Genomic DNA, 13,504 nt, shown 5'->3' on the forward strand with positions numbered 1-13,504 from the left:
CTTGAAAGAGCATTCTTTGATTGTATTGCACTTATTCAGAAAAATGTTGGCACATGACTAGCCGTGAGGTTCTGTTCTGGTTTAGGAGCAATAGAGTTTAGACTTTGTCTAATTGCATACTGTAATGATTTTTATTTGGGGTCTGCCAATTTAGTGGGGCCATTCTACTTTTGCAAGTGAGTAGTAGGAAAATTTGAAGCAGTGTTCTTGTTCTCGGTAATATTTCCAACATGTTTTTTAAAACAGTTTCTCTAGAGCTGGTTGCTTTCAGTTACTTAGGTAACTGTAACTTAGTAGCTGTATAACTAGAACTTAAATTAAAAAAATAACAACAACAAAAAATCAACAAACAAAAAAACCTCAAAACCACAAAGCCCAGTAGGACATAGCAAGCTGAATCTGACTTGAAGATGAGTTGCCTCTAGAGCTGATGTATTATTTCTATGCAACTGGAAGTAACTGTCCCAAGAATTAAGTGGAAAAATGGAACACATGCTGGGACATGAATGTTTTTGAAGTCTTTGTTAACTTTTCAATATAATAGTCTTTTACAGTTTCTCTGAACCTGTTACTAGAAATTACATATACCATTTGAATACAGTCACTGAAGAAGCCAAATATGATTCATGTAAAGAATTCCTGTTTTCTATGGAAAAGATCTGAGAATATTAAAAAATTACTCATTCTCTTAGATCTTATGGTCTTAGATCTTGTGGTTGAAATATAATGTATTTCCTTTCACCTTTACAGAATGCTTTAAAATCAGCAAATGAAAAGATGGTATCAGAACGCCTGTGTGTCAGTGACCGTTGCTTGGCTTGGCTGGCGTACATACATCTGATGGAGTTTGGTGTTCTCCCGGTCAAGTTCTATGATCCAGCTAATGTCAGTCCTTCCAGGCTCATGACCAAAGAGCCATTTTTAATACCATGGCAAACGGTTCAAGATGTGAAGACTGATCCTGATGTGCTTTTAGCTACGTTTGAAGGTAAGTTTAAGGAGGTAAACTACTTAATATGTTGCTTGTTGTAAATCAAGAAGTATTATTCAACTTTGGGAATGAATGTTAAGCCATTGAGGTTAGTCCAGTGAATATTTTACCTTTATTTGAACAGAACAGTGAGGAAAGTCCATTCCTAGGGTACTCACTGAGTTTTTTATCTATGGTTCAGAGCCATAGCTTTTTCTCTGAATTATGATACTCTTATCAAGATCAAGACCAATGCCTTGTGACAGTATGACACTGATAGGTTTGGGCTTATGTGAGCATAAAGCCAAGCTTCTGTTGTTCTCTCTTGCCCTCCCTCCCCTCAGTGGGATGTGGCTATTCATAATTTACTTTCCTGGAAGATTAGCGTGTGTCATCAGAAGAGGCAGAGCTACACGTGTTAGTCTTCATTCAGATAAATCGAATCATTTTTTAAAGATGTAAAACGAAGATAATAGTAGACATTGAATTCTTGTCCTGTGTTGCTAACAGAGGTAGACATTGTAGTAGCATTGCATAAATGTCAGTACTTAGCATTAGCCAGCAGCAATATTGAATTGCCACTGACAATGTATCTATGCTGCAGGTGGTGATGCAGTGTGGGAATACTGAGGCAGATTGAGTAGCTGAACTGTGGGAGTGAAGGCAGTCTAGCTGTGATAATGGGGGGTTCCTTATGGAGTGTTTGTTGTTGGGTAACTTTATTGTGCTGAGAAAAAAAATAATATCCTGTATTAGCTTTTGTCTGAATAGCTTTCAGCAGCTATGCCAAAAGTCCTGGAACATAGTTCTAAATGTAGTGATACACTGCTATCTGTAATGTAGCTTTGAACGTAGTGAAACGCTATGGCTATCTGTAGTGTGGCTTTAACTCTTGATAGGATATTCCCATTTTTTTAAATAAATGAGGGATTAAGCTTCCAAAATACTTTTTTGTCTTTGCATTGTGGTGGTAAGTGTTAAAAAGCTTTTCCAAAAAATAATTTGCAAAAGCAGCACCCTTGGAAATATCTTTCCACACTTATATGTTTTCGTTATGTTAAGGCTTCAAGTAATTTTGACATTGATTGAGGTCTAAAGGCTTGATTCTATACTTATTTGTTTTGAAGATGCGGTCAAAACATGTGCTGATGAAAGTCTTGAGGCTGACAAGAGAATAGCTATCTGCTTTCCTCTCTACCGAAACAAGATAGCTTTGCTGAAACTTCTGGAAAGGTAGGATGTTTCAAGACATTTTCAACTGGAGTGCTCAGCTCTGCTTTTTTTGAAAACTTACCTTTACATTTCTTGAAGGTGGGAGCCCGCGACAGAACTTTGTAGATCTTTATTGGAGCTCTGCCCAGACAACTGTCAGCTCTTGGAGAGTTTGGCCACCTTGTATTTGCAGATGGGGCAGAGTGACAGTGCCTACGAAGTGTGGATTGGAGCATTTGAGAGGAATCCTCAGAATGCAGAAATTTTTTATCAGTTGTGTAAATTCCTTATTTCACAGGTAATATTCCACTCTAGAACTCCTTTTGTTGGTCTGTTGGCTTTATAAAGTTAGAATTTCATGTGTTACTTCAAACACTTAATAAATTGCTTAATGATATTTTTGTAAAGTCTAGTTCTCCTTTATATAGATGGGCAAAAATAGAATTGGCAAGGTAAGTGACACGATGAAAGATAATCAAAGGAATTATATAAAATACTAAATTTATTATTAGGATTGCTCTAATCCGGTGTCATCCTTATTCAAGAATAATAGACATGAACAGTAAACATGCTAATACCTTTCCAGCTTTTTTGCTGCTACTGGATGACTGACCCAGTTAAACTTCATTTTTGAGAAAATGAAGACAATGGAGCATTGCAGAGATGGACAAGCCACTTGCTTTTATTGTGCTTAAATTTCTCTTGTCATTTTCTGGCTGATTTTATTTTTTTTTTTTATTTAAAAAAACCTGAAACAGGAAAGGCCAAGCAGTATTCTTCCGCTGTTGCAAGATTTTGTGGCAGCTTTCTTTGAGACTACATGCCAACAGCATGGTCCCATGGATCTCTTAAGGTACATTTAGAATATTTTTTCTATTTAAGTTTTTGTAATATTGGTATTTTCTTAAAGAACAAGACAGTCCAGAACTTCTATTTTTAGCTTGACATGTTTTGTGAAAAAGCGTAGTGAATTACAATTTTGCAGTTTATGAATTTTGTACTTTTGATTTGTGCATACACACTAAGTCATAAAACCAAACACATTTAAAGATGAAGCAGCCAGCAAGTTTAATGTCTAGGTTTTAGTATACATATGACAGATGTCCATTCCTGAAGTTTTTTTTTGGTTTTTTGTTGTAATTTTTTTCAAAACTAGGAGCCTAAAATTGCATACCTAAAATACTATATTTAGACCTAGCAAAAGACCTCAATCCAGAGATTAAGCATGCTGTTAATAAGCAGATTATTATTTCTGGTAAGGCACAAGTTCATATCTGACCTGCTGGTTTTTGAATCAAATTGAGAAACTTCTGTAAGTTTTGAAATACAAAAATTCCTTGTAGTCAAAATAAATGCCTCCGAAGGCCTTCAAAGGAAGACCTTCTGTGCTAAAACTTATGCAGATGAGGCTTTGAATTTTTTTTAATCTCCAAGTTAGGTGTTAGTTATTCCTGCTTACATTTCTCCACTTTAAATTTAATACTGGCAATGCCACTTAGCTGACTACCTTACTTGATGTGGGGAAAGGGGATCTGAGATACAAAACGATGTTTAACTTCATACATAATGAGAGACTAAATGCTTTCTATGTAAACTATTTCTGTGTTTCCCTGTAATGCTTTCTGGGTAAATTCTATCTGGGTAAAGTTAAAGTAAGATCTAGGCAAAGTGTATTTTTTAACATGTCCTACTGTCACAGGATTTCGGAGCTGATTGTTACATCCACACATGACTTTTCCATGTAGAGGGATATTCTCATGTACTGCTACTTTTTCTCTTACAGATACCTCTTGAATTTTCCAATGCCAATTGAATTTACATCACCTCTCTATAAAGAACATCTTACAGATGATGTTGTAAACCAGCAAATCCCTTATCTCTGGCAGATCTACTGGTGAGACTTTCTGAAGTATTTCTGAGAAACAGCTGTTGGATCTGAGTGAATTGCGTTGTCAAAAGCAGAACATTCATTATTTGCCTAAGGGTGTATCTCTTTGGGTTCTTTCAGTAAATGATCTGTCAGTCCTTAGAGAACCTGCCTGCCTGCTGCACAACAGAGACAGTTTTACAGAACTATGAATTGCAAACTAACTTAAATTCTCCACTTGAGAAATCTGTCAGAAATTCTGCCCTATGGGGATAGGAACAGGTGTGTTCATTTTGCAGGATGATTTTTTGTTTTACTTTTGCATTAGATTGCTCCTGCTAGTAGTGTTCTTTCTTCTGGCTTTTATATTGTCTCTATTTTACAGTTGTTCCCCCACTCAGTTTAACTTTGTTTAGCCCTGGTGTCTCCACCTTTCTTGACTTACTGTTTCAGCTGTTTATGGAGCTTCCATCAACAGGCTATAAAAGCTGGAGCTAGCCACAGATGCCGCTCAGTAGCAAAGTAATACAGCGAAATGACTTTTTCCTCTGCAAGAGATTGCAAAGGTGACAGATCTTTGTCATATATACACAATCTTTTTGTTTTGTTTTGTTTCTTCTACTATTTGTTTTGAGCAGCACTATCTGTGAATGTCAAGCACCCCGAAGTATTAGTCACCTATAACTTATGTTAGTATAACTGTGGTTGCTGAGATGCTGACTTAGTCTAAAAAGTTTGCCAGTTCACTGTCTAGGTTGGTCAGTCTTCACAAGTAGCTGTTTGGCTTTTCAGGTAAGTAAGGGGGCAGAGATGATAATGCGTCAGATACTGAATGGGGATGAGTCAGAACTCCTTCACCACGGTTGCTTTTAGTTACTAATTGGTGGAAAACTTTTATAAATAAAATGTATGGTTTTAAATAAAACCTTTAGTTAAGGTTTCAGTTAACTTATCTTGATGTTTTGTTTTGATATTGTCCAGTAATACAAATTTAAATCAATTGTTTATTTAGAAAATAAGTAATGTTCCTCACAGTTTTAAGTTTGATACTTGCACAGTGGAAACATTGTTAGGAAGTCACTTGTGGTCACTATTTACTCTAGCCATTGGGGACCTTCAGTTAAGCTCAGATGCTTCTGTATTTTAGCATCTGTCTCTAAGATGAAAAGCAGTGCTCTTGAAGCACGTGCCTAAGTTGCTTTCAATACTAATAGATTACTTCTGTGGTTGAGTTCTGTTACAGTAAGTGCTGAGGTCTTTGGGCCTATGTATCTGCCTTTCCTTTTTTTAGGTACAGAGAACGGAAGACGTAAGTTCACTTCTACTAGGTAAAAGCAGTCAGATTGAAATCAGCAAAACCTCAAACTCAAGGAGCAACGTTTTACCTGGAAAGATATTTGTGTGTGCACAACTGTATGCATACAGTTTTTTAGAAAGAGTAGCAAGTTTGTGATTTAGTTTGTAGTTCTTGAGGAAAGCAATAAAATCAGGCAGTCTGAGTACATAATCCTAGTCAGGAGGGTTCTATTATATCAACATTGGCCCTGTCTTGATTTTACATTTCTGTAGTCTTCCTCTTTATTAGTGTTTTTTTTCCCCTCTTACAACATACTGAAAGTAATACCTTTTTCTTACCCTTTTTCACTGTTACTTTACACTTGGAAATAAGGATTATTCACTGAATCAGAGTCAAAAAATGTGTCTATTTCTACCTCTGGTGAGGCCTGACCACATGTTTCTTTCAGGAGCTGTGGAACAAAATTCAGGTTTTCTTCGATTATTCTTGTCAGTTATTTTTCCTGACATGAGCAGCTTATTTCTGCCCCCAGTCCTCGGTAGTATTTGTCTCAGAACACTAATTTTATTGTTACAGTCTGATACCATTTCTCAAGTGGTTTTAATCTGACTTGTGAAATGTATTGTTCTGGAACTTTCCAAATGGAAGCTGTAAGACTTGTCTCCATTCTGCAGCAGTCAGAGCATCTCTGTTATAAGGTTTAGTAAAAGGAAACTTTACAAGAGTAGAAGACAATTAATAAAAGTTAATTTCTATTTAAGTTAGGAGTTGGATTTTAAACTGTGTGGTGTCTGTATTGTTGTTTATTATCTGCAGTTGAGACTTACCCATTTAATTAAATTGACTGATAAATTAGTCCATAATGCTGCCAAGGCAAAACCACTGTTTTTTCTTGCATCTCAGAATGGAAAATTCTTCATTGTTTCTTACTGTTAGTATATAAGAACATACATTGTTTGTGACATATAACACTTTCTAACTTTGAATATAAACAGTTTGTGCCAGTCTCTTCATGCGAGTGTTGGTGAAGCACTGGATGCTTATGAAGCAGCTCTGGGGGCAGTGATGCAGCAGGAAACTGTTCAGAACATCTGGCTGGAGTAAGTTCTTAAAGGAGGAAAGTACATTAATCTTGAAACTATAAATTGAAGGCTACCAGAACCATCTTTATTCTTTTTTTTTTGTTTGTTTTTTCTTCCAGTTACCTTGTTTTTATCAATAGCAAAGTTGTTGGATCCAACAACAAGGTTCAAGAATTCAAGCTTTTTACTGACCTAGTGAACAGATGTCTGGTTACAGTCCCCACACGATACCCAATTCCTTTTAGCACTGCTGATTATTGGACCAATTATGAGTTTCATAATAAGGTAAAAATGTCTGTGGATGATTTTAATCAAAGAGACTGATGATCTTGTTAGCAGGTACCTGTAATTTACTTATTGAATACAGCACCAGTTGCATGTGAGCACTGAGAGCTAGGAATCAGTAGAAGAAAAAAGTATCTGAGGGAGAGTAGTGTTCTGAGCAGAAGACTTAATAGTGACCTTTTGAATAAAGGGTATGTAAGGCAAAGTGAAACTTGATTATGGCATGCTTTAATATGGTGAATACGGCTTTTAATGGCAAACTGTTCTTTTGTAGAGAAAAGGTGAAAGGGAGGGCAGAGATGGATGAGCAAGAAGGGTCTGCATAGCTCTTAACACTGGCAGATGGAAACAGTATTTAAGCTGTCAGTTTTGATCATAGGAATTATTGTGGTTGGGAAACAAGAAATAAAGTAGAACTAAAACCAAGTTGAGCACTTATGCAGGCAGAATAAAGCTTATAGAAATACTGGGTCTTGTTTTGCTAGCATCCAGTGTATTTCTCACACTAATTGCAGAATAGGACTGAAATATATGGTGTTAGCAACTTGACAGTAATTTTTTACTACGGAAATGTTTTCTGTACCCTTAAAGGGATAAGGTTTGTAGGTACACTCACTGTAGCCATAATGTTCATAGTTTGTCATTCCATTATTCTTAGCAAAATAAGACATCTATAAAGTGGATTAATGTTTATAATTCAAATTCTACAGGTAATTCTTTTTTATTTGAGCTGCATTCCAAAATCTCAGCATTCCAAAACCTTGGAACGGTTTTGTTCTACCATGCCTGCTAATCCTGGACTTGCACTGAGGTATGTAAAAATACTTGTAATCAAGACAAACAGCTGGTTAACTACTTTTTTTTCTGTGTGCGTGATAGACATGGTTTGCTTTCTGCTGCAAAATTAAAACTCTTCCTCCTATGCCTAAGGCATATTGTGCCTTCTGACATGATCTGAATCTTTCTTGTACTTGACAGGGTTCTGTTCTGTCTACAGAAATGTTATAATTATACAGGAATTAACTCTGTATTGTACATGATGGGTACAAATGGTCAAAGTTTCAAATATGTAGAGAAATGTCAGATACAGAGTAAAATCTTGTTACTTAACCATCTCTTTAAAGTATAGTTCCAGCTAGAACAAATAGACCAGTGTGTAACAGTGCTACCTTAAGGCTTAACTTGACAATTATTTAGCAAAGATACAACATTCTTAATTTTGGAAGAAATCTTATGAGAAACAAAAGTGGTTAATATAAGCATCACACTGAGTCTTACTTGAACAGTATTTCAAAACATGGTCTTCCAAGATTAGAGAGTGTGTGTTTTACCATATTCAGCTGCACTGAACTTAGGAACATTTGACTGAATAATTTTGAAAAGTCCCCAGGCACTTACAGTTCTTCATCAACAGTGACCCCAAAGAATTTAAAGCAAGACTTGAAATAAAGTGTGTGTGGTTGGGGGCATGGGGAGAGTGTGACACCTGCCTTGGGCACATCAGGCTGAATGGCTTCATTTTAAACCAAGTTGCGATTCTATCTAGATGGAACTTGCAGCTTCCTTAGACAATGTTGCTGCTACATGAAATGGGTGAGCAGGACCAACTGAACAGTATCTCCTAGCCACATGGCTATAAAACTAATTTGCCTCCTTTCTAATATGTGGTTACCTTGTGCATGCTAAAAATAGATCTTGCCATGTGCCAACATATTTTCTCTCTGGTTTCACACTTCTTAGTTATTCTCTGAAAGTATATTTTAACTTCTTAGTTTTGTTTCTGAGAGCATGTACAGTCAATATTGTATATGGTGGCTTGGGTGTTTTCCTACCTGCAATTCTTGGCTCAGATTAGGTATAACATTTTGTATAATGTGTTTGTATCTTTGGATTGCTTTTCTGTTCCCAGTGATTAGAGCAGTGTTCCTTTCTCATGAATGCCTTTTACAGACTGCTTCTGCAATACTGGGAGGAGAGCAATGTTCAAATTCTGAAACTGCAAGCCAAGATGTTTACATATAATATCCCAACATGCCTGGCCATCTGGAAAATGTAATGCAACAGTCATACATCTGTTTTCATAGATATTGCTTTTGTTTATAAGATTTACATCACAAAGGTAAATCTGACATGTCCTTCCAATTGGGCTTGTACTGGAAGTCTCCCTTTCATTAGCTTATTATTGGAACAGTAACTGTAACAAGAGACAAAGATACTGTTACAGGAGACAAAGGTACTGTCACTTCTTTAAAATGAGAACTTTAATTTCTGTCTTGGGAAAACTTATGTGAATGGATATTATGCAGATAAATATGAATTATGTTATTTACAAGTTGTTTTTTTAATTCAACTATTGACTTCTGTCTCCCCCTCTCTACCCTCCCCTTTATATATCACAATAGCAGTAATCTCCATTATCCAGTGATGCTGAACTGATCTTTTTCTTCAGTGTTTGTTCATAATGGGGAACCACTGAAATGTCTTGCTCATGTAAGGTTGTTTTTAAAAAATGGTTATCTTTATTTTTTCATTGTAGAATAACATCATTGGAAGTTAGTCAGTTTCTTCTCAAGGAATTCGTAATTCCATTCCACAGTCAGTGTTATGCCACTAATGGCATTTAAAATCATTCAAGAATAAATATTTTTATATATTTCTTTTCCTCAGAGCCATTGCTGCCGAATGCTTTCTAATGGGACAAAGAGAAGTAAGTCAGCACAGCTTCCTAAAATAAGTTATTATATTCTGTAAAACTTTATTCAAAGCAATGGTCATCTCTTAAACCCAGGATTTCTATGTAGTTGAAATACTGTGTGTATAAAACCCAAAGCATTTGCCTCAAGTGTGATAAATACCTTTGCAATCAAGGTAGCATGGATTGTATTATGACTGCTTAGGCCTACTGTTTTGGTATATCTTTCCCTTACCACAGGGAGGCTGTGTTCTTCTTCCACCTCTTTTTTTTTTTTTTTTTTCCTTTTTTTTTTAAGCCTGGATGAGATTACTAGCACTTAAAGTAGAGGGAAGGAAGGATTTTTGTGCTGGAACATGCTAAGGACCATCTTTACAAGCCAGATGTATGATTTGAGTTTGGGTAGTTCCTGACCCCACCAAAGACATCAGGTCTCCTTCTCCAAAAATAACAAATTCACTAATTTGGTACTTTGGAGAAGGAAATATTTTTGGCACTCTATATACAAATAGAAGAGGTTTTTGGCACAGCAGCTAAGTCACTTTACAGTCAAACAGAATGGATCTTCCTGGTATTATTGCTGTTACCTTCAAAATACTTTTCTGCCAGTGGAAAGATGTTGTATATTGAGGAGATCATGAGGCCCTGGGTTTGTGTCTCAGCACTTGCTTGTGGTGTTTCTGAGCTGCTGCTACTTTGCTGTATCTTGTTTTGTGTCATTCTTGTAGTGGCTGATTCTCAGCATCCTTTTCTCTCAGTAGTCTTTCTATTGAAACAGTATTTCAGCTTTAACTGATCTATAATGAGTAGCATGGCTATCGTTGGACTTGCATATGAAATATTTTCTTTCCCATTGTACTGTCTCCTAGAATGTTTAAAAAGAACACTCCCCAAGCAGACAGTTATTTGGCTTGTAAGATCAAATAGTTCAAAGTCGGAGGTACCAAAGGCATGGTTGCCTATTCAAGCTTAATTCTGTCTCTGTGTTGATGGTTTGGTGTAATCTGTAATTAGTCACAGAGCACTGCTTCAGTCATCGTATTAGATGGACATTTTAAGGCACTGCCTATTGTGAGGCCAGTGACTTAAAAGATCTCTGTTTTGTTTGGTTAGAAAGTTAGAAACCTCTATTTCAAATGAATCAAAAGGAGGATCCTTAAAATGAACCAGTTAGAACAAAGGGATAGGTAAAACATCATAGTTGCATTACACCCAGATGAAATGTGGTGCTTTTTTTCACCTGACTGATTATATGGTACGGAGTAAAATCACTGAAGTAAGCACATGTTGTGCAGTTGGGTTTTTGGAGGATGCTTAGTTTGGGGTGTAGTGAGCACTTGCAGCTATTTATGTCAGTCAGTGACTATTCCAGATAACTCCAGAAAACGAGTAGGATATTGTTTTAAAATTGAATTGTTAGTCAGATTTTGGATTTACTGTTTCTGGAGAACCTGTTATTTATTCTCTACAGAGATCATGTAAAGGTTTGCTAAAAGTGTATAGAAGTGGCTACAAATATTTAAAATTACAACTCTCTGAAAACCGTTTTTTCTTTAGAGTTGCAAAGATGCATACTGATTGTTAAAGCACAGGTAGATAGATGCTGAAAGAAAAAAGCCTATGAAAGAGTTGTTTTCATTATAGGGTTGGGGTGGTATGCAATAAGCAAGACCCTGAATCTATATATTGATCAGTGAAAGAGAAAGATTCAGTAAGTTGCTTCATTCCCTGAGCATGTTCCATTCTGTGCAATGAATGAGGCAAGAGTCTTGTGCAGAAAAATAGAATGTCCTTGTGTAATTAATCATATGCATACAAGGGTCAGAATTAAGGTCAGACATAAACTTGCCTTTGCTTTTAGTAGCAATTTAATGCTTGACTTTGAATCTTTTTAAAAATTATTGCAAGAGATTTTTGTGCTTCAAATCACTGATTATGAGTGCATGAAATTGTTCTGACTTTTAATACTTTTTATTTTACAGGTCCATCATTTATATCAGAGAGCCCTTCAGAAGTTACCTCTATGTGCAACACTGTGGAAAGATGTAATGTTTTCTCCTTATGATTCAGTTTGAGGTTTCATTTAAATTTTCTGCATATCCCATATCCATAGATGTGGTGATGCTCAAGCTTTGGCTAAATCTTATATCTGCTTCCCCATCTCTTACAGCAACTCTTGTTTGAAGCATCAGGAGGAGGTAAAACTGATAACCTGAGAAAACTAGTTTCCAAGTGCCAAGAGGTTGGAGTCAGCCTAGATGAGCTTTTAAATTTAAACACTTACAGAACAGAAAGCAAGAATCACTGAACGCTGGGTACGGTCAGCCATAAGTCCTATTAAATGCCAAAATCAGTTGAATGATTCTTCAGGCTGATCCATGCCTAAGATCTGTGTAAGGCAGATGAGTATTGCTGAGCATACCAAGTCTCCAGTCTGCTTTCCTTGAACCTGGAAACAATTAACATGATCCACCTCTGGAAAAATGAACTTCCTGTCTGGCCTTGCTTCTGGGCCCTGCCAGATTCTCATAACATCATCTACGTAAGTATAGTTAATCAAAATGACAGACATTATTTTTTTATGTTTTCCTTTTATTTTCTGTTTTGTTGTTTTTTTTTTTGTTGCTGTTCCTGATTCACTTGACACTCTCACTGATGCCTGAGAGATCTGTGTTTGGGATTAATTTACTGGGCTGTGTTTACAGTAAAAAGCAAGTAGTCCATTTTGGGTTTTTCCTTTTTTAAACCTTTTTTGAGACTTTTTCATTACAGGATTTAAAACAAAAGCAGCCGCTCTTAAGGAAAGTGTAACTGCCGTGGCCACAAGTATGCTTCTTGCACTTGAAGGCTCTAAGAGGGTTGCTTACTGCCCTTTTCTGCATTGGACTCACGGCAGAGACTATTAAACTTGAAGATTAAAGAAACTATTGCAAATGCCAGTGCATCAGAACCTAAGAGTGGTCAATTATGTGCAATTTTTTTGTAAAGAAAATTTAATTTATAATAAAGTTTAACAGTTTAAAGAAAGTTAACATTGATCTGTTTTGTATTGATACTACCTTGTAGTATTACAGGTGTTTTTACAGAGATATTTTCAATACAAGCTGACCATTTTTAAAGAAAAACACATCCTGTTGTCTTTTGTTATTTTGATCAAAAGGTAGGCAAATGTAGTTAAGCTGCCTCTTATGGATGTAGAGTAACTACTCTCTTGCCTCAGGTACACAGTTAGTTGTCCCATAGTAACTATTTGTCAGTAATACCACTTCAGTAATGGAAAGTATATTTTACATCTTGTGATAAAAATCAGGCCCACTTTTCAAAGTCACTAAATGTACATTGCAGAGAGATACTGTCAGCCCGCTGAACCAGTGCTGGGACTGTTTGTATCAGGCTGGCTTTCCACCTGTTTTTCCATGTGTGCCAAATCATATCAATAGATGTTTATAGTATCTTTTGCATGTGATTTATGAAGATGATAGTGAACAAGTGGTGTTCATGTTTGACATATAGTTTGTGACATAACTTCCATTAACTTCCAAAACGCTTACTTTCTCTGAATTTACACATGAAGTAGCTCTCTTAAAGCAGGGAAAAGTGGGAATATCTGGTTTTTGTCTAGGGGGATTGAGGGGTGATCCTGCACCTTAAGTCCTTTTACGACAATGCTTACATCTATGCATTAGTTATAAGTAAATAATCAAATACACATGTAAAGGACCAGGTTTTCCTGCAGGCTACACCACCAGTATTGTAAAAGCTGACTCAAACCCAGTTTCTTCAAACTTACAGTGTCATAGAACCGTTTGCATTGGAAAAGACCTTTAGCATCATTATGTCCAACAATTAACCCAGCACTGCCAAGTTCACCACTAAACCATGTCTCTAAGCACCGCATCGCTAGGTCTCTTAAATACCTCCAGGGATGGTGACTCCAATTCCCTGGACAGCCTCGTCGAGTGTCTGACAACTCTTTTGGTGGAGAATTCCTTCCTAATCTAAACCTCCCATAGAGCAATGTGAGGCCATTTCCTTTTGTCTTATCTTCCAGTCCTTGTTACTTAGGAGAAGAGACTTGACAACCACCTTGCTGCAACCT

The 13,504-nt window shown here is 36.5% G+C and overlaps 1 protein-coding gene across 1 annotated transcript in view; it reads left to right on the forward strand.

Annotated features, from left to right (window-relative positions):
* The window catches only part of ZFC3H1 (zinc finger, C3H1-type containing), a 43,235-nt gene extending 30,803 nt beyond the window's left edge, over window positions 1-12,432 (forward strand). Inside the window, exons 24-35 of the mRNA XM_009997756.1 lie at window positions 751-988; window positions 2,098-2,203; window positions 2,282-2,480; window positions 2,941-3,035; window positions 3,966-4,076; window positions 6,342-6,446; window positions 6,548-6,713; window positions 7,424-7,524; window positions 8,664-8,765; window positions 9,381-9,420; window positions 11,388-11,450; window positions 11,576-12,432. Of these exons, the coding sequence (XP_009996058.1) occupies window positions 751-988; window positions 2,098-2,203; window positions 2,282-2,480; window positions 2,941-3,035; window positions 3,966-4,076; window positions 6,342-6,446; window positions 6,548-6,713; window positions 7,424-7,524; window positions 8,664-8,765; window positions 9,381-9,420; window positions 11,388-11,450; window positions 11,576-11,713 (1,464 nt within the window). The 3' untranslated portion in view covers window positions 11,714-12,432. The remainder of the gene's footprint in view (window positions 1-750; window positions 989-2,097; window positions 2,204-2,281; window positions 2,481-2,940; window positions 3,036-3,965; window positions 4,077-6,341; window positions 6,447-6,547; window positions 6,714-7,423; window positions 7,525-8,663; window positions 8,766-9,380; window positions 9,421-11,387; window positions 11,451-11,575) is intronic.
* The last annotated feature ends 1,072 nt before the right edge of the window (window positions 12,433-13,504 follow it).

The sequence above is a fragment of the Chaetura pelagica genome, unplaced genomic scaffold, assembly GCF_000747805.2.
Source record: "Chaetura pelagica isolate M959 unplaced genomic scaffold, ChaPel_1.0 scaffold314, whole genome shotgun sequence".
NCBI lineage: Eukaryota > Metazoa > Chordata > Aves > Apodiformes > Apodidae > Chaetura > Chaetura pelagica.